Below are 21035 nucleotides of genomic sequence, written 5' to 3' on the forward strand. Positions count from 1 at the left end.
CCATCTGCCTAAGTCTCTCCCCCTGCCCCCTTATCCATCTGCCTAACTCTCTCCCCCTGCCCCCTACCCATCTGCCTAACTCTCTCCTCCTGTCCCCCTTACCCATCTGCCTAACTCTCTCCTCCTGTCCCCTTACCCATCTGCCTAACTCTCTCCCCCTAACCCCCCCTCACCCATCTGCCTAACTCTCTCCCCCAGGCCCCCTTACCCATCTGCCTAACTCTCTCCCCCAGGCCCCCTTACCCATCTGCCTAACTCTGTCCCCCTCACCCATCTGCCTAACTCTCTCCCCCAGGCCCCCTTACCCATCTGCCTAACTCTGTCCCCCTTACCCATCTGCCTAACTCTCTCCCCCAGGCCCCCTTACCCATCTGCCTAACTCTGTCCCCCTTACCCATCTGCCTAACTCTCTCCCCCTGTCCCCCTTACCCCTTATATCTCCCTGTCTAACCCTCTCTGCACGGGACCTAACACTCTTTACCAACTGGACCTGACTGGATTAAACCAGACCTTACTCGACCTAGCCGGATTAAACTTGGTCAAACGGACATGGTTGATTGTATTCTCAGACCCTCGTGCCTGTCTTGTCGACAGACCCACAATGCTTTGCAAACCCAGCTCCCGTGGCGTCTTGGAGGACCTCAGGGAGACCACTTTCCCAGCCAACAAGATTACACTCAGTGGAAGTGGACTTCTGGATGGACAGAGAGAGAGAATGAAAGGGAGAGAGAAGGTACAGTCTATCTCTCTCAGGAGGAGTGATGATGGATGGACAGAGAGAGAGAATGGAAGGGAGAGAGAAGGTACAGTCTCTCTCTCTCAGGAGGAGTGATGAGCTGTGATGTCTTCTCTGCACTGACAGACAGATGGATGTGAATGTGTGCATAGATACACACACACAGGCTACTGTAGGTATTTATTAGACTGATATACAGTATATGAACAACTATATACTAATAAATGATGGTGTTTGTTGCATTTTAACACTCTGAAGAAGAATGAGTGGATCAGGATGTTTCTGTCTGGTTTATCCGTGTGTGTGGTGGGGGTGTGTGGTGGGGGGTGTGTGGTGGGGGGGGTGGGTGGGGTGTGTGTGTTGTGGTGGGGTGGGTGTGTTGTGGTGGGTGTGTGTGTGGTGGGGTGTGTGGGTGGGGTGGGTGGGTGTGGTGTGTGTGTGGGTGGGGTGGGTGTGGTGGTGGTGTGTGTGTTGTGGTGGGGTGGGTGTGTTGTGGTGGTGTGTGTGGGTGTGTGGGTGGGTGTGGTGTGGTGGTGTGTGTGGGTGTGGTGGGTGGTGGGGTGTGTGGGTGGGGTGTGGTGTGGTGTGTGTGTTGTGGTGGGGTGGGTGTGTTGTGGTGGTGTGTGTGGGTGGGGTGGGTGGGTGTGTTGTGGTGGTGTGTGTGGGTGGGGTGGGTGGGTGTGGTGGGTGTGTGTGTGGTGGTGTGTGTGTGGGTGGGTGGGTGGGTGTGTTGTGGTGGTGTGTGTGGGGGTGGGTGTGGTGGGTGTGTGTGTGGGGTGTTTGAGGATTCCTCTCCAATCTTTGACAGAATCCTAGAGATACAGTAGTGATGTCATCACTGAGGTCACAGGACACAGTGTTCTGAATCACTGCTCTGTTCATTGGCGGAATGTTTCCTAGATTCTGCCACACACACACACCACACACACACACACGAGCAGAGCAGAGTCTCTAACCCAGGGGAACCAGACTGCAGTAAAGAGAGAGTGAGAGAAATCACTGATCAGTGAATAATGATGTAATGCATCACCTCATCTGACCCTTTTCACAGTGATTCCCCAACCTCTCCTCCAGTACCCCCAGGCTCGATGATCAGGTGACTATTAACAAAGCTGATTTAAGGAATGAGAGGCTTGATGATCAGGGGACCATTAGAATCAGCTGTGCTAGTTGTGGAATACATCAAAGAAGAAGACAGTCTGTGGTTCTAGAGGAGAAGTGTATCATGTCTGTAAACACTCGATAGCCTGATAAAACTGTGAGACGGGTGGGAAACCTGATCCTAGATCAGCACTCCTACTCTGAGACGCTTTGTGGATACGTGCCCTGGTCCCCCCTCTACATGGGAGGTTATTCATTTTGTTCCAAAAGGTAGAAGTGATCGTAGATCAGCGCGTAGGGCCCCTCACCTTGCTTTGACTGTAACAGTAGCTCTGCTGATGGTGTGGTTCTGCCTGCTGTTCAATTCCATACAGCTTAGTAGAACAGCACCCTCAGCACCCCTACACCTTAAAATGATCCAATACAGCTTAGTAGAACAGCACCCTCAGCACCCCTACTTCTTAAAACAATTCCATACAGCTTAGTAGAACAGCACCCTCAGCATCCCTACACATTAAAACAATTCCATACAGCTTAGTAGAACAGCACCCTCAGCGTCCCTACACATTAAAACAATTCCATACAGCTTAGTAGAACAGCACCATCAGCATCCCTACTTCTTAAAACAATTTTATACAGCTTAGTAGAACAGCACCCTCAGCACCCCTACTTCTTGAAACAATTCCACACAGCTTAGTAGAACAGCACCCTCAGCATCCCTACTTCTTAAAATAATTTTATACAGCTTAGTAGAACAGCACCCTCAGCACCCGTACACCTTAAAACAATTCCATACAGCTTAGTATAACAGCACCCTCAGCATCCCTACACATGAAAACAATTCCATACAGCTTAGTAGAACAGCACCCCTACTTCTTAAAACAATTCCATACAGCTTAGTAGAACAGCACCCCTACTTCTTGAAACAATTCCACACAGCTTAGTAGAACAGCACCCTCAGCATCCCTACACATTAAAATAATTCCATACAGCTTAGTAGAACAGCACCCTCAGCATCCCTACACATTAAAACGATTCCATACAGCTTAGTAGAACAGCACCCTCAGCACCCCTACTTCTTAAAACAATCCCATACAGTTTAGTAGAACAGCACCCTCAGCACCCCTACACCTTAAAACAATTCCATGCAGCTTAGTAGAACAGCACCCTCAGCACCCATATACCTTAAAACAATCCCATACAGCTTAGTAGAACAGCACCCTCAGCATCCCTACATATTAAAACAATTCCATACAGCTTAGTAGCACAGCACAGCACTTAAAACAATTCCATACAGTTTAGTAGAACAGCACCCTCATCACCCCTACACCTTAAAATTCCATACAGCTTAGTAGAACAGCACCTCAGCAATTCCACACAGCTAGTAGAACAAAGCACCCCAATTCCATACAGCTTAAAACAATTCCATACAGCTTAGTAGAACAGCACCCTCAGCACCCATATACCTTTAAAACAATCCCATACAGCTTAGTAGAACAGCACCCTCAGCATCCCTACACATTAAAACAATTCCATACAGCTTAGTAGAACAGCACCCTCAGCACCCATATACCTTAAAACAATCCCATACAGCTTAGTAGAACAGCACCCTCAGCACCCGTACACCTTAAAACAATTCCATACAGCTTAGTAGAACAGCACCCTCAGCATCCCTACTTCTTAAAATAATTTTATACAGCTTAGTATAACAGCACCCTCAGCACCCCTACACATTAAAACAATTCCATACAGCTTAGTAGAACAGCACCCTCAGCATCCCTACACATGAAAACAATTCCATACAGCTTAGTAGAACAGCACCCCTACTTCTTAAATCAATTCCATACAGCTTAGTAGAACAACACCCTCAGCACCCCTCCATCTTAAAACAATTACATACAGCTTAGTAGAACAGCACTCTCAGCACCCCTACACCTTAAAACAACTCCATGCAGCTTAGTAGAACAGCACCCTCAGCACCCCTACACCTTAAAACAATTCCATACAGCTTAGTAGAACAGCACCCTCATCTCCCCTACACCTTAAAATGATCCAATACAGCTTAGTAGAACAGCACCCTCAGCACCCCTACTTCTTAAAACAATTCCACACAGCTTAGTAGAACAGCACCCTCAGCATCCCTACACAGTAAAACAATTCCATACAGCTTAGTAGAACAGCACCCTCAGCATCCCTACACATTAAAACAATTCCATAAAGCTTAGTAGAACAGCACCCTCATGAAAACAATTCCATACAGCTTAGTAGAACAGCACCCTACTTCTTAAAACAATTTACAGCTTAGAAAAACAATTCCATAAAGCTTAGTAGAACAGCACCCTCAGCATCCCTACACATGAAAACAATTCCATACAGCTTAGTAGAACAGCACCCCTACTTCTTAAATCAATTCCATACAGCTTAGTAGAACAGTACCCTCATCTCCCCTACACATTAAAACAATTCTATAAAGCTTAGTAGAACAGCACCCTCAGCATCCCTACACATGAAAACAATTCCATACAGCTTAGTAGAACAGCACCCCTACTTCTTAAATCAATTCCATACAGCTTAGTAGAACAGCACCCTCAGCACCCCTACTTCTTAAAACAATTCCATACAGCTTAGTAGAACAGCACTCTCAGCACCCCTACACCTTAAAACAATTCCATGCAGCTTAGTAGAACAGCACCCTCAGCATCCCTACTTCTTGAAACAATTCCACACAGCTTAGTAGAACAGCACCCGTACACCTTAAAACAATTCCATACAGCTTAGTAGAACAGCACCCTCATCTCCCCTACACATTAAAACAATTCTATAAAGCTTAGTATAACAGCACCCTCAGCATCCCTACACATGAAAACAATTCTATACAGCTTAGTAGAACAGCACCCTCAGCACCCCTACTTCTTAAAACAATTCCATACAGCTTAGTAGAACAGCACCCTCAGCACCCCTACTTCTTAAAACAATTCCATACAGCTTAGTAGAACAACACCCCTACTTCTTAAAACAATTCCATACAGCTTAGTAGAACAGCACCCCTACACATTAAAACAATTCCATACAGCTTAGTAGAACAGAACCCTCAGCATCCCTACACATTAAAACAATTCCATACAGCTTAGTAGAACAGCACCCTCAGCACCCCTACTTATTAAAACAATTCCATACGGTTTAGTAGAACAGCACCCTCAGCATCCCTACACATTAAAACAATTCCATACAGCTTAGTGTAACAGCACCCTCAGCATCCCTACTTCTTAAAACAATTCCATACAGCTTAGTAGAACAGCTCCCTCAAAACCACGGGAGATGTAGACAGTAACGTGCGTTTGTGAGCAATGTTCTCCTCCAACCCCAGACCCTTTAATGTCTGACTGTCTGTCTAAATACACTAATTACACTCTAGCTCTAATCATCACTCTAACCAGAAGTATCACAGACACACACACACACTGCACATGGTGTTCATTTGTGAAGTCAAAAGCTCCACACAGGGAAGCCTCAGCCTGGATTGTATACATGTTCTAGTCTCTTGGTGTGTATAATGACATGCGTGTGTATCTGGTGGTTTGGAGAGGAGATATCTCCCACATGCAACAGGGGAGATACCTCCCACATGCAACAGGGGGCAGCACTGGGCAGAGAATGACAAGACCTTTAGTATAGGAGGCTACCAGACCCTTAGTATAGGAGACTACCATACCCTTAGTATAGGAGGCTACCATACCCTTAGTATAGGAGGCTACCAGACCCTTAGTATAGGATGCTACCAGACCCTTAGTATAGGATGCTACCATACCCTTAGTATAGGAGGCTACCATACCCTTAGTATAGGAGGCTACCAGACCCTTAGTATAGGAGGCTACCAGACCCTTAGTATAGGAGGCTACCAGACCCTTAGTATAGGATGCTACCAGACCCTTAGTATAGGATGCTACCAGACCCTTAGTATAGGAGACTACCATACCCTTAGTATAGGAGGCTACCAGACCCTTAGTATAGGAGACTACCATACCCTTAGTATAGGAGGCTACCAGACCCTTAGTATAGTAGACTACCAGACCCTTAGTATAGGAGACTACCAGACCCTTAGTATAGGAGACTACCAGACCCTTAGTATAGGAGACTACCAGACCCTTAGTATAGGAGACTACCAGACCCTTAGTATAGGAGACTACCAGACTCTTACTATAGGAGACTACCAGACCCTTAGTATTGTAGACTACTGGACCCTTAGTATAGGAGACTACCAGACCCTGAGGCTTAGTATAGTAGACTATCAGACTCTGAGGCCAATCTTTTCCTGGACTAGCAACAGACCAGACTGGATCCAGAATCCCTCATAGAACCCCAAAGAACCCCAATAAACCCCTCAGATCCAATCAGAACCTCTCAGTGATACTGGACTCTGCCTGATCCACATATATTTAATCTGTTTCATAATACTAATTCTCAATGAGGACATTATGGTTGTTTCACCATGCAGTATAATTTATCTTATGGATGTTATGTCTGGTCTCTCTCACACAGATTGGTTCTCCTTACTCTGACCTCTTCCTTTGGGCCAGTACAAACTCAGTCTACCTCTGTCTCTCCACAGGTACTCTTTCTCTCTGTGTGACCCTTTCTCTCTCATACTCGCTGTGGAAAGACGAGAGAGAAAGAGTGAGAAAGACGAGAGAGAGAGAGAGAGAGAGAGGAAGAAGGAAGAGGGGGGGCGAGAGGGTAAGGAGAAAGAGACATAGAGAGAGAGGGGAAGGAGAGACCGAGAGAGACAGAGAGGGGAAGGAGAGGGAGACCGAGGGGAAGGAGAGAGAGGGGAAGGAGAGAGACAGAGAGGGGAAGGAGAGAGACAGAGAGAGGGGAAGGAGAGAGACAGAGAGAGGGGAAGGAGAGAGAGACAGAGAGAGGGGAAGGAGAGAGACAGAGAGGGGAAGGAGAGAGACAGAGAGAGGGGAAGGAGAGAGACAGAGAGAGGGGAAGGAGAGAGACAGAGAGAGGGGAAGGAGAGAGAGGCAGAGAGAGGGGAAGGAGAGAGAGACAGAGAGAGGGGAAGGAGAGAGAGACAGAGAGAGGGGAAGGAGAGAGAGACAGAGAGAGGGGAAGGAGAGAGAGACAGAGAGAGGGGAAGGAGAGAGAGACAGAGAGAGAGGATAAGTATATTGCATGGACAAAACATTATGAACACCTGCTCTTTCCATGAGACTGACCAGGTGAATCCAGGTGAAAGCTATGATCCCTTATTGATGTCACCTGTTAAATCCACTTCGACCAGTGTAGATGAAGGGGAGGAGACATGTTAAAGTAGGATTTTTAATCCTCGAGACAATTGAGACATGGATTGTGTATGTGTGACGTTCCGAGGGTGAGTGGACAAGACAAAAGATTGAAATGCCTTTGAACAGGGTATGGTATTAGGTACCAGACACACCGGTTTGTGTCAAGAACTGCAACACTACTGGATTTTTCACACACTCAACAGTTTCCTATGTGTATCAAGAATGGTCCAGCACCCACAGAACATTCAGCCAACTTGACACAACTGTGGGAAGCAGTGGAGTCAACATGGATCTGACCTCTTCCTTTGGGTCGGTACTAACAGTCTACCACTTTCTCTACAGGCCTTTCCCTTTCTCCCTCTGTGACCCTTTCTGTCTCGGACAGGGGGAGAGAGAGACACAGAGCGAGAGAGAGAGAGACGTAGACAGAGAGAGAGACGAGAGCGAGAGAGAGAGAGAGAGAGAGAGACGCAGAGAGAGAGAGAGAGACGCAGAGCGAGAGAGAGAGAGACGCAGAGCGAGAGAGAGCGAGAGAGAGAGAGACGAGAGAGCGAGAGAGAGAGAGAGAGACGCAGAGAGAGAGAGAGACGAGAGCGAGAGAGAGACGAGACGAGAGAGAGAGAGAGAGACGCAGAGCGAGAGAGAGAGAGACGCAGAGCGAGAGAGAGAGAGACGCAGAGCGAGAGAGAGAGAGACGCAGAGCGAGAGAGAGAGAGACGCAGAGCGAGAGAGAGAGAGACGCAGAGCGAGAGAGAGAGAGACGCAGAGCGAGAGAGAGAGAGACGCAGAGAGAGAGAGAGAGACGAGAGAGAGACGCAGAGCGAGAGAGAGAGACGCAGAGCGAGAGAGAGAGAGACGCAGAGCGAGAGAGAGAGACACAGAGAGAGAGAGAGAGACAGAGAGAGAGAGAGAGCGAGAGAGAGAGAGACGAGAGCGAGAGAGAGAGAGAGAGCAGAGAGAGAGACGAGAGACACAGAGAGAGAGAGAGACGCAGAGCGAGAGAGAGAGAGACGCAGAGCGAGAGAGAGAGAGACAGAGAGAGAGAGAGAGAGACACAGAGAGAGAGAGAGAGAGACGCAGAGCGAGAGAGAGAGAGACGCAGAGCGAGAGAGAGAGAGAGAGACGAGAGAGAGAGAGACAGAGAGAGAGAGAGACACAGAGAGAGAGAGACAGACACAGAGAGAGAGAGACACAGAGAGAGAGAGACACAGAGAAAGAGGTGGAGATAAAGAGCAGGTATGTATAGGTATTTATCTCTTTCTGATTGGTCAGTATAGTTTTAGCCCTGAGCTCTGGTAGCCTGGTGAGATGAATAATATTATGACTCTGGTTATTATAACTGGTCTGGTTACAAAGACAACACATGGTGACGACACATCTGGCTCTCTCTCTCTCTCTCTCTCTCTCTCTCTCTCTCTCTTCTTAAAAGAAGAGATGTGCAGATGTAAAGAGAGTATCAATCAACTGGCTTTTTAATAGTTACAGGGAGAAAAATACAGATCTGTGCTTGATTGCTAATTATTCTATGAGATCACACACAGGGAGAAGTGTTTCCATATGTATGGCTGTAGGAGTGTCAGTCGTCTGGTCAATGAACCACTAAGGAGTGATAAAGAGAATTACCAAGATGGCCGACCAAGTCCTTCTCCCAATGTGGCAACCATTAGGACCGCTGCAGCACTGCCACACACATACACACACATGATGAAAGGAAGGTCGTGCAGAAAGCAGAGTGCTAATTGAGTGAAGGCAGCAGGAGTCGTCTCTAAACTACTTCCTGTTAGAATTGGACCCTGAAGTCAGGCCACGTTCAGCACTTGTCCAATAAGAAATGTTTGTTTTCATTGCAAAACGTTTCTCTACGGTTTGCACGAATGAATACACCTCAGGGCACAAACCCGAAAGCAATTACAGTTTGCTGTGGTTTGATCTCAGACCAAGGACTCTGCTTTCATTCAGTCCTCAATTCCCAGCATGTGCGCTAGTGTGCAACAGTCTCTCATACCATTTTAGTAGACACTCGTATCCATAGTGACTTACAGTACTTAGTGCATACATTTTCATACTGGTCCCCCGTCGGAATCAAACTCACAGCCCTGGTATTGCAAGTGCCATGCCCTGCCAACTGAGTCACACGGGACCATACCTCACTAGTCCCTCCTCTACGAGCCTGCCAACTGAGTCACACGGGACCATACTTCACCAATCCCTCCTATACGAGCCTGCCAACTGAGTCACACGGGACCATACCTCACCAATCCCTCCTATACGAGCCTGCCAACTGAGTCACACGGGACCATACCTCACCCATCCCTCCTATACGAGCCTGCCAACTGAGTCACACGGGACCATACCTCACTAGTCCCTCCTGTACGAGCCTGCCAACTGAGTCACACGGGACCATACCTCACTAGTCCCTCCTGTACGAGCCTGCCAACTGAGTCACACGGGACCATACCTCACCAGTCCCTCCTATACGAGCCTGCCAACTGAGTCACACGGGACCATACCTCACCAGTCCCTCCTGTACGAGCCTGCCAACTGAGTCACACGGGACCATACCTCACCAGTCCCTCCTGTACGAGCCTGCCAACTGAGTCACACGGGACCATACCTCACCAGTCCCTCCTGTACGAGCCTGCCAACTGAGTCACACGGGACCATACCTCACCAGTCCCTCCTGTACGAGCCTGCCAACTGAGTCACACGGGACCATACCTCACCAATCCCTCCGTTACGAGCCTGCCAAATGAGTCACACGGGACCATACCTCACCAGTCCCTCCTGTACGAGCCTGCCAACTGAGTCACACGGGACCATACCTCACCAATCCCTTCTGTACGAGCCTGCCAACTGAGTCACACGGGACCATACCTCACCAATCCCTCCGATACGAGCACATACTCCCTAATACTATCTAAGTTCTGTTTCCTTTGGACCAGACCACAGGAATTTATATGAGGGGGAAACTATCACAGAGTTCAGTACACTGCCTAACAGGGCACACTAAAACAGGTCTCACAACTCTCTCTCTTTCTCCCCCTCACTTGACAGTGGTGAGGTCATGCACTCTATCTCTCTCTCGTTGAAACAGATGTGTGTGTCTACCGTAGTGAATCATAACTCAGCGTCTGTTTCTTATCCCCCAGCTGTGATCCAAGTCTTGATATGCTTCACACTCAGAATCCATCTCAGCTGACACTACCCGCTCCCCATCTCAGCTGACACTACCCGCTCCCCATCTCAGCTGACACTACCTGCTCCCCATCTCAGCTGACACTACCCGCTCCCCATCTCAGCTGACACTACCCGCTCCCCATCTCAGCTGACACTACCCGCTCCCCATCTCAGCTGACACTACCCGCTCCCCATCTCAGCTGAAACTACCCGCTCCCCATCTCAGCTGACACTACCCGCTCCCCATCTCAGCTGACACTACCCGCTCCCCATCTCAGCTGACACTACCCGCTCCCCATCTCAGCTGACACTACCCGCTCCCCATCTCAGCTGACACTACCCGCTCCCCATCTCAGCTGACACTACCCGCTCCCCATCTCAGCTGACACTACCCGCTCCCCATCTCAGCTGACACTACCCGCTCCCCATCTCAGCTGACACTACCCGCTCCCCATCTCAGCTGACACGACCCGCTCCCCATCTCAGCTGACACTACCCGCTCCCCACCCTTATTCTTATTCTGTTATCTCTTGGTCTTCCTTATTATTGTTCATATTACATTGTTATTCATTACTGCATTGTTGGGGTTAGAGCTGCAAGAAAGGGCATTTCCCTGTACTTGTGCACGTGACATTAAAACTTGATACTTCACTACGGAATCACCTGGTCTGTCAAATAGATGGATTACCTGTCAAATGAAATGAGACAGACAGCCTATAGGAACCATGTTGTTCTTGGACAAGAGACTGCATTGGGCGCCGATGGGAAGGGGACATGAGACTGTTCAAACGTGACACGGGACGATATCAACACACACTGAGCATTTCATATCAAATCAAATGGTATTTGTCACATGCGCTGAATACAACAGGTTTAGACCTTACAGTGAAATGCTTACCTACACGCCCTTAATCAACAATGCAGTTTTAAGAAAAATACCTATGAAAATAAGATGTTGTTTTACTGTTAAAACGTAATATAGTTGCGTTGCTAGGCGACTGTAAATTATTCTTATTTGCTGTTTGTACTGGGGCAGTGGGCGGGACCAAGCGAACGTCAATAATTCTGCGTCATGTGTGACTAACATTGGAAACAGCAAATCAGAAGCTTGTCCGCGTTTTAAACCGACCAATGAGAGATTTATCATCTTTGTTTGCGGAAGTGGAGCTGCTTTCCTCCAGGCAAGTTTCGAGAGCAAATTTGAATGTATTTTGGTGTTTGTTTACAGCTCAAATGAAAAGCAGCTCACTCGAGAACGAGTGTAACATCGTATGCAAAGTCATACATTCTATAAGAGCAGATATCACTGTAAATATCCCACGTGGGCTTTCTCCGTCGACGCTCACTCTTTCAAATCCGCTAGCCAGTTTTCGGCAAAAAAAGCGTGTTTTTATCGTGTCTTCCTTGTTTATTCAGATGAGTACCTGTTCACTGGAGCATCCCAACGGGCAGGAGGCCGACTCTCTCCCCGCCAAGAGGCTCTGCAAGGGGGAGTGCGCGCAGGATGGGTCGGTCGGAGGTGGAGGGGGGAAGGCAAGCACGGCCGTGGAGGTGGTAGGTGACATATCACTAATCTCGGCAACAACCCAGAACCAACATTGTTTGTCCACGAGAGAACATTTCACTGGCCTAGATAACCAGACCGGATGGAAAATGTACCAGTCTGTCAATCCGGAGTAGAAACAATAACAAAGCCTCTGTTATTGTAAAAATTCTGAGGTCCGCGCCTGGAACAATGTAACCACTCAAATTCACGGACAGAGGACTGACCATCCAATATATACACATTATAGCTTTAAGCATGTTTTAACGCTATACAGTGTTTGTTTACATTTACAATGCTTACAAACATTGGAGTAAAACAAGCTCATATGAAGAATGTATAATGATGTTGCAATTGCAGATTGGCGTTTTTGTTTACTTTGGGGCAGCACATCTGGTTGGTGCCTGTTTGCACGTTGGCTAATATTATTTATCTAGCCTGACACAATCTGTTCCTCTATAGTCTATAGTCATAACAGTGTATAACCCCTCCTCCTGTCTCTAGTCTATAGTCATACCAGTGTATAACCCCTCATGTCTTTTGTCTATAGTCATACCAGTGTATAACCCCTCCTCCTGTCTCTAGTCTATAGTCATACCAGTGTATAACCCCTCCTGTCTCTAGTCTATAGTCATACCAGTGTATAACCCCTCCTGTCTTTTGTCTATAGTCATACCAGTGTATAACCCCTCCTGTCTCTAATCTATAGTCATACCAGTGTATAACCCCTCTTGTCTTTAGTCTATAGTCATACCAGTGTATAACCCCTCCTGTCTTTAGTCTATAGTCATACCAGTGTATAACCCCTCCTGTCTCTAATCTATAGTCATACCAGTGTATAACCCCTCCTGTCTTTAGTCTATAGTCATACCAGTGCATAACGCCTCCTGCTGGCTGCATGAGTGTCTGCAGGGGATTGTGGACCAGGACTACACTGGCTCTATGGAACTGTCTGTCTACGATGATGCCAGCACTGTGAGTTACTAGAATACTACTATAGTACTACTACAGTACTACTCATACTACTGCACTGTGAGTTACTAGAATACTACTATACTACTACGGCAGTACTACTAATACTACTCCACTGAGTTACTAGAATACTACTATACTACTACTGCAGTACTACTCATACTACTGCACTGTGAGTTACTAGAATACTACTATACTACTACGGCAGTACTACTAATACTACTCCACTGAGTTACTAGAATACTACTATACTAGTACTGCAGTACTACTCATACTACTGCACTGTGAGTTACTAGAATACTATAATAGTACTACTACAGTACTACTAATAATACCGCACTGTGAGTTACTATAATACTACTACAGTACTACCAATACTACAGCAATGTGAATTATCAGAATACTACTATAATACTACTGCAGTACTACTAATGCTACAGCACTGTGAGTTATTGAATACTACTATAGTACTACTACAGTACTACTAATGCTACAGCACTGTGAGTTATTGAATACTACTATAGTACTACTACAGTACTACTAATGCTACAGCACTGTGAGTTATTGAATACTACTATAGTACGACTGCAGTACTACTAATGCTACAGCACTGTGAGTTATTGAATACTACTATAGTACTACTACAGTACTACTAATGCTACAGCACTGTGAGTTATTGAATACTACTATAGTACTACTACAGTACTACTAATGCTACAGCACTGTGAGTTATTGAATACTACTATAGTACGACTGCAGTACTACTAATGCTACAGCACTGTGAGTTATTGAATACTACTATAGTATTACTACAGTACTACTAATGCTACAGCACTGTGAGTTACATACGTGCGTGTATGGGTTGTGTGTGTGTCAGGATGGTTCCAGAGCGATAGTGGAGGGATGGAGGGAGAGGCTGGAAAGGAGAGGTGTTTCCATGGTGATCTCTGGCCATGACTCCGCCCAACCCAGGGGAGGTGAGTGTACGAACGCAGGGTGTCTGTGTGAGGTGTCTGTGTGAGGTGTCTGTGTGAGGTGTCTGTGTGAGGTGTGTGTGTGTGAGGTGTGTGTGTGCGAGGTGTGCATGTGTGCGAGGGGTGTGTGCGTGTGAGGTGTGTGTGCGTGTGAGGTGTGTGTGCGTGTGAGGTGTGTGTAAGCGAGGTGTGTGTAAGCGAGGTGTGTGTAAGTGAGGTGTGTGTAAGCGAGGTGTGTGTAAGCGAGGTGTGTGTAAGCGAGGTGTGTGTAAGCGAGGTGTGTGTAAGTGAGGTGTGTGTAAGCGAGGTGTGTGTAAGCGAGGTGTATGAGGTGTGTAAGCGAGGTGTGTGTGCAAGCGAGATGTGTGTGTAAGCGAGGGGTGTGTGTGTGTGTAAGCGAGGTGTGTGTGTGTGTAAGCGAGGTGTGTGAGATGTGTGTGTGTGTGTGAGGTGTGTGCAAGCGAGATGTGTGTATGTGTAAGCGAGGTGTGTGTATGAGGTGTGTGTGAGTGAGGTGTGTGTGTGTGTATGCGAGGTGTGTGTGTGTGTATGTGAGGTGTGTGTATGCTAGGTGTGTGTGTATGTGAGGTGTGTGTATGCTAGGTGTGTGTGTATTGTAACAGTTCCCATGTTGAACTCCTCTCCTCCAGTGGGTCATGCCAAGAACCAGGCTGTGTCTCAGAGCTCAGGAAAGTACCTCTGCTTTCAGGACGCTGTGAGTCACAACACAACGTGTTTATGTTAACCTGTCTCCTGTGTGTTTGTCTGTGAGATCATGTGTGTGTCAGAATGTGGGAGAGAGAGGTGGTGTGTGTGTGTGTGTGTGTGTGTGTGTGTGTGTGTGTGTGTGTGTGTGTGTGTGTGTGTGTGTGTGTGTGTGTGTGTGTGTGTGTGTGTGTGTGTGTGTGTGTGTGTGTGTGTGTGTGTGTGTGTTAGAGGTCTGGAGGGAGTCATCGTCATGCTCTAGCTGCTGCTGTCTGACACATCTGGGCCATGTTTAGTACACACACACACACACACACACACACACACACACACACACACACACACACACACACACACACACACACACACACACACACACACACACACACACACACACACACACACACACACAGGCTATATAACAGGTGGGTACTGTATCAGAGTAAATGTTTGACAGAGCTGTCAGTATAACATGAGGACTGAGACTCCAGTCTGTGTTTGTGTTAGAGTGTGTGTGTGTGTTTGTGTTAGAGTGTGTGTTTGTGTGTGTGTTACACTTAGTAATTGCTAAATGAGCCTAAGCTCCACTGCATGTTACTGTTGTCAATGAGCGAGCTTGTTTTTCATGGCCCGGTGCCAGAGGTGGGCGTAGTTTTTACATTTCAGGCCATTCCATTGGCACACATCTGAGAGCAAGAGAACCAAAGCACTAACCAGAGACATCGCAGCCAGGGTTCATCACACACACACACACACACACACACACACACACACACACACACACACACACACACACACACACACACACACACACACACACACACACACACACACACACACACACACACACACACACACACACACACACACACACACACACACACATGCTCTGTGTTGTGACGCACAAAAAAATACAAAATATGGAACTGAATTATAGTCACGAGTTCTGGCCCCCGCCGTGTGTGTGTGTCTAAGATGCCTGGGGCTGTTCTGTGCCCCGAAAAAAGCATAATTCCTGAAATGAGACTCTTTCTTATCCCGACTGGGCTGAAACAGAGTTGAAAGAGAACGGTGATAAAATCAGACCGTTCCTCTGGAAATATAATTAAATGGTCAAATAGAGTTCAGTATCTCTCTAAATATTATCCTCTCCGCCCTCTCAGAGTTTAATAGAATGAGTCGGGCAGATCCGAAGTGAAAACATTTTTTGGGGGTGGGGTGTCTCACATCGAAATGATTGGCTGAGCCTCTGGACTGAGAACAGGAAGTTGAATGTATTGAGCTCATTAGAATAGTAGTTAAGTTGAATTAGTTGCTCATAATCCATGAAGAGAATGCAGCAGGGATTCCTGTTTGCTGAAGAAGTAACGCCTGTTTCTGTGTGCCTGTTTCTGTGTGACTGTTTCTGTGTGACTGTTTCTGTGTGACTGTTTCTGTGTGCCTGTTTCTATGTGCCTGTTTCTATGTGCCTGTTTCTGTGTAGCCAGTCAGCATGTAGAAACAGTCAGCGTGTAGAAACAGTCAGCGTGCAGAAACAGTCAGCGTGTAGAAACAGTCAGCGTGTAGAAAACAGTCAGCGTGTAGAAACAAACAGTCAGCCTGTAGAAACAGTCAGCATGTAGAAACAGTCAGCGTGTAGAAACAGTCAGCGTGTAGAAACAGACAGTCAGCGTGTAGAAACAAACAGTCAGCGTGTAGAAACAGACAGTCAGCGTGTAGAAACAGACAGTCAGCGTGTAGAAACAAACAGTCAGCGTGTAGAAACAAACAGTCAGCGTGTAGAAACAGACAGTCAGCGTGTAGAAACAAACAGTCAGCGTGTAGAAACAGTCAGCAGTGTAGAAAAAGCGTGTAGAAACAGTCAGCGTGTAGAAACAGTCAGCGTGTAGAAAAACAAACAGTCAGCATGTAGAAACAACAAACAGTCAGCCTGTAGAAACAAACAGTCAGCGTGTAGAAACAAACAGTGTAGAAACAAACAGTCAGCGTGTAGAAACAGTCAGCGTGTAGAAAACAGTCAGCGTGTAGAAACAAACAGTCAGCGTGTAGAAACAGTCAGTGTAGAAACAAACAGTGTAGAAACAAAACAGTCAGCAGTCAGCGTGTAGAAACAAACAGTCAGAAACAGTCAGCGTGTAGAAACAGTAGAAACAAACAGTCAGCCTGTAGAAACAGTCAGCGTGTAGAAACAAACAGTCAGCGTGTAGAAACAGTCAGCATGTAGAAACAGTCAGCATGTAGAAACAGTCAGCGTGTAGAAACAGTCAGCGTGTAGAAACAGTCAGCGTGTAGAAACAAACAGTCAGCCTGTAGAAACAAACAGTCAGCGTGTAGAAACAGTCAGCATGTAGAAACAAACAGTCAGCCTGTAGAAACAGTCAGCATGTAGAAACAGTCAGCATGTAGAAACAGTCAGCGTGTAGAAACAGTCAGCGTGTAGAAACAGTCAGCGTGTAGAAACAAACAGTCAGCGTGTAGAAACAGTCAGCATGTAGAAACAAACAGTCAGCATGTAGAAACAGTCAGCGTGTAGAAACAGTCAGCGTGTAGAAACAAACAGTCAGCGTGTAGAAACAGTCAGCAGTGTAGAAACAAACAGTCAGCGTGTAGAAACAGTCAGCGTGTAGAAACAGTCATGTAGAAACAAACAGTCAGCGTGTAGAAACAAACAGTCAGCGTGTAGAAACAAAACAAACAGTCAGCGTGTAGAAACAAACAGTCAGCGTGTAGAAAAACAGTCAGCGTAGAAACAAACAGTAGAAACAGTCAGCGTGTAGAAACAGTCAGCATGTAGAAACAGTCAGCGTGTAGAAACAAACAGTCAGCATGTAGAAACAGTCAGCGTGTAGAAACAGTCAGCCTGTAGAAACAGTCAGCATGTAGAAACAGTCAGCGTGTAGAAACAAACAGTCAGCATGTAGAAACAGTCAGCATGTAGAAACAGTCAGCGTGTAGAAACAGTCAGCATGTAGAAACAGTCAAAACAAACAGTCAGCATGTAGAAACAGTCAGCATGTAGAAACAGTCAGCGTGTAGAAACAGTCAGCGTGTAGAAACAGTCAGCATGTAGAAACAAACAGTCAGCATGTAGAAACAGTCAGCGTGTAGAAACAAACAGTCAGCGTGTAGAAACAAACAGTCAGCGTGTAGAAACAGTCAGCGTGTAGAAACAGTCAGCGTGTAGAAACAGTCAGCGTGTAGAAACAAACAGTCAGCGTGTAGAAACAAACAGTCAGCGTGTAGAAACAGTCAGCATGTAGAAACAGTCAGCGTGTAGAAACAGTCAGCGTGTAGAAAACAGTCAGCGTGTAGAAACAAACAGTCAGCGTGTAGAAACAAACAGTCAGCGTGTAGAAACAGTCAGCGTGTAGAAACAAACAGTCAGCGTGTAGAAACAGTCAGCGTGTAGAAACAGTCAATGTAGAAACAGTCAGTAGAAACAGTCAGCGTGTAGAAACAAACAGTCAGCGTGTAGAAACAAACAGTCAGCGTGTAGAAACAAACAGTCAGCGTGTAGAAACAGTCAGCGTGTAGAAACAAACAGTCAGCGTGTAGAAACAAACAGTCAGCATGTAGAAACAGTCAGCATGTAGAAACAGTCAGCGTGTAGAAACAAACAGCGTGTAGAAACAAACAGTCAGCGTGTAGAAACAAACAGTCAGCATGTAGAAACAGTCAGTAGAAACAAACAGTCAGAAACAGTCAGTGAAACAAGAAACAAACAGTCAGCGTGTAGAAACAAACAGTCAGCGTGTAGAAACAAAACAGTAGAAACAGTCAGCGTGTAGAAACAAAAACAAACAGTCAGCGTGTAGAAACAAACAGTCAGCGTGTAGAAACAAACAGTCAGCGTGTAGAAACAGTCAGTCAGCGTGTAGAAACAGTCAGCGTGAAACAAACAGTCAGCGTGTAGAAACAAACAGTCAGCGTGTAGAAACGTGTAGAAACAGTCAGCGTGTAGAAACAGTCAGCGTGTAGAAACAGTCAGCGTGTAGAAACAGTCAGCGTGTAGAAACAAACAGTCAGCGTGTAGAAACAGTCAGCGTGAAACAAACAGTCAGCGTGTAGAAACAGTCAGCGTGTAGAAACAAACAGTCAGCGTGTAGAAACAGTCAGCGTGTAGAAAAACAGCGTGTAGAAACAGTCAGAAACAGTCAGCGTGTAGAAACAAACAGTCAGCGTGTAGAAACAGTCAGCGTGTAGAAACAAACAGTCAGCGTGTAGAAACAAACAGTCAGCGTGTAGAAACAAAACAGTCAGCATGTAGAAACAAACAGTCAGCGTCAGCCTGTAGAAACAAACAGTCAGCGTGTAGAAACAGTAGAAACAAACAGTCAGCGTGTAGAAACAAACAGTCAGCGTGTAGAAACAGTCAGCAGAAACAGTCAGCGTGTAGAAACAGTCAGCGTGTAGAAACAGTCAGCGTGTAGAAACAAACAGTCAGTCAGCGTGTAGAAACAGTCAGCGTGTAGAAACAGTCAAACAGTCAGCGTGTAGAAACAGTCAGCGTGTAGAAACAGTCAGCGTGTAGAAAAACGTGTAGAAACAGTCAGCGTGTAGAAACAGAAACAAAACAGTCAGCATGTAGAAACAGTCAGCGTGTAGAAACAAACAGTCAGAAACAGTCAGCGTGTAGAAACAAACAGTCAGCGTGTAGAAACAAACAGTCAGCGTGTAGAAACAAACAGTCAGCGTGTAGAAACAGTCAGCGTGTAGAAACAAACAGTCAGCGTGTAGAAACAGTCAGCGTGTAGAAACAAGCGTGTAGAAACAGTCAGCGTGTAGAAACAAAAACAAACAGTCAGCGTGTAGAAACAAACAGTCAGCGTGTAGAAACAGTCAGCGTGTAGAAACAAACACAGTCAGCATGTAGAAACAGTCAGCATGTGTAAAAACAAACAGTCAGCGTGTAGAAACAAACAGTCAGCCTGTAGAAAAACAAACAGTCAGCATGTAGAAAACAGTCAGCGTGTAGAAACAAACAGTCAGCGTGTAGAAACAACAGTCAGCGTGTAGAAACAAACAGTCAGCGTGTAGTAGAAACAAACAACAGTAGAAACAGTCAGCATGTAGAAACAAACAGTCAGCATGTAGAAACAGTCAGCGTGTAGAAACAAACAGTCAGCAGTGTAGAAACAGTCAGCGTGTAGAAACAAAAACAGTCAGCGTGTAGAAACAGTCAGCGTGTAGAAACAGTCAGCGTGTAGAAACAAACAGTCAGCGTGTAGAAACAAACAGTCAGCGTGTGAAACAAACAGTCAGAAACAGTCAGCGTGTAGAAAAAGCAAACAGTCAGCGTGTAGAAACAGTCAGCATGTAGAAACAGTCAGCGTGTAGAAACAAACAGTCAGCGTGTAGAAACAGTCAGAAACAGAAACAGTCAGCGTGTAGAAACAGTCAGCGTGTAGAAACAAACAGTCAGCGTGTAGAAACAGTCAGCGTGTAGAAACAAACAGTCAGCTGTAGAAACAGTCAGCGTGTAGAAACAGTCAGCGTGTAGAAACAGTCAGCGTGTAGAAACACAGCAGTCAGTGTAGAAACAAACAGTCAGCGTGTAGAAACAGTCAGCGTGTAGAAACAGTCAGCAAACAGTCAGCGTGTAGAAACAGTCAGCGTGTAGAAAACAGTCAGCATGTAGAAACAGTCAGCGTGTAGAAACAAACAGTCAGCGTGTAGAAACAGTCAGCAGTCAGTCAGTGTGTAGAAACAAACAGTCAGCGTGTAGAAACAAACAGTCAGCGTGTAGAAACAAACAGTCAGCATGTAGAAACAGACAGCGTGTAGAAACAAACAGTCAGCGTGTAGAAACAGTCAGCGTGTAGAAACAAACAGTCAGCGTGTAGAAACAAACAGTCAGCGTGTAGAAACAAACAGTCAGCGTGTAGAAACAAACAGTCAGCGTGTAGAAACAAACAGTCAGCGTGTAGAAACAAACAGTCAGCGTGTAGAAACAGTCAGCGTGTAGAAACAGTCAGCATGTAGAAACAAACAGTCAGCGTGTAGAAACAGTCAGCGTGTAGAAACAAACAGTCAGCGTGTAGAAACAGTCAGTCAGCGTGTAGAAACAAACAGTCAGCGTGTAGAAACAGTCAGTCAGCGTGTAGAAACAAACAGTCAGCGTGTAGAAACAGTCAGCATGTAGAAACAAACAGTCAGCGTGTAGAAACAGTCAGCGTGTAGAAACAGTCAGCGTGTAGAAACAGTCAGCATGTAGAAACAAACAGTCAGCATGTAGAAACAGTCAGCGTGAAAGAAACAGTCAGCATGTAGAAACAGAAGAAACAGTCAGTCAGCGTGTAGAAACAGTCAGCATGTAGAAACAGTCAGCGTGTAGAAACAGTCAGCATGTAGAAACAAACAGTCAGCGTGTAGAAACAGTCAGCCTGTAGAAACAAACAGTCAGCGTGTAGAAACAGTCAGCCTGTAGAAACAAACAGTCAGCGTGTAGAAACAGTCAGCGTGTAGAAACAGTCAGCGTGTAGAAACAAACAGTCAGCATGTAGAAACAGTCAGCGTGTAGAAACAGTCAGCGTGTAGAA

The 21035-nt window shown here is 46.2% G+C and overlaps 1 protein-coding gene across 1 annotated transcript; it reads left to right on the forward strand.

Moving 5' to 3' along the window:
* Nucleotides 1–11389: 11389 nt before the first annotated feature.
* On the forward strand, nucleotides 11390–14566 carry LOC124002807 (UDP-GlcNAc:betaGal beta-1,3-N-acetylglucosaminyltransferase-like protein 1). Its single transcript, XM_046310561.1, has 5 exons — nucleotides 11390–11483; nucleotides 11719–11856; nucleotides 12704–12820; nucleotides 13695–13794; nucleotides 14442–14566. The coding sequence occupies exons 2-5, from the start codon at nucleotides 11719–11721 to the stop codon at nucleotides 14534–14536; spliced, it is 450 nt and encodes a 149-aa protein (XP_046166517.1). The 5' UTR covers nucleotides 11390–11483; the 3' UTR covers nucleotides 14537–14566.
* The last annotated feature ends 6469 nt before the right edge of the window (nucleotides 14567–21035 follow it).

This window comes from Oncorhynchus gorbuscha, linkage group LG18 (genome assembly GCF_021184085.1).
Source record: "Oncorhynchus gorbuscha isolate QuinsamMale2020 ecotype Even-year linkage group LG18, OgorEven_v1.0, whole genome shotgun sequence".
Taxonomy (NCBI): Eukaryota; Metazoa; Chordata; class Actinopteri; order Salmoniformes; family Salmonidae; genus Oncorhynchus; species Oncorhynchus gorbuscha.

What these genes read in the sequence shown, in the direction of transcription:
- LOC124002807 (XM_046310561.1), top strand. Translation starts at nt 11,719, where the DNA reads ATGAGTACCTGTTCACTGGAGCATCCCAACGGGCAGGAGGCCGACTCT. An exon ending in CAAGCACGGCCGTGGAGGTG is followed by an intron (nt 11,857 to 12,703) that starts GTAGGTGACATA and finishes TCCTGTCTTTAG; the next exon opens with TCTATAGTCATACCAGTGCA. An exon ending in CTCCGCCCAACCCAGGGGAG is followed by an intron (nt 13,795 to 14,441) that starts GTGAGTGTACGA and finishes CCTCTCCTCCAG; the next exon opens with TGGGTCATGCCAAGAACCAG.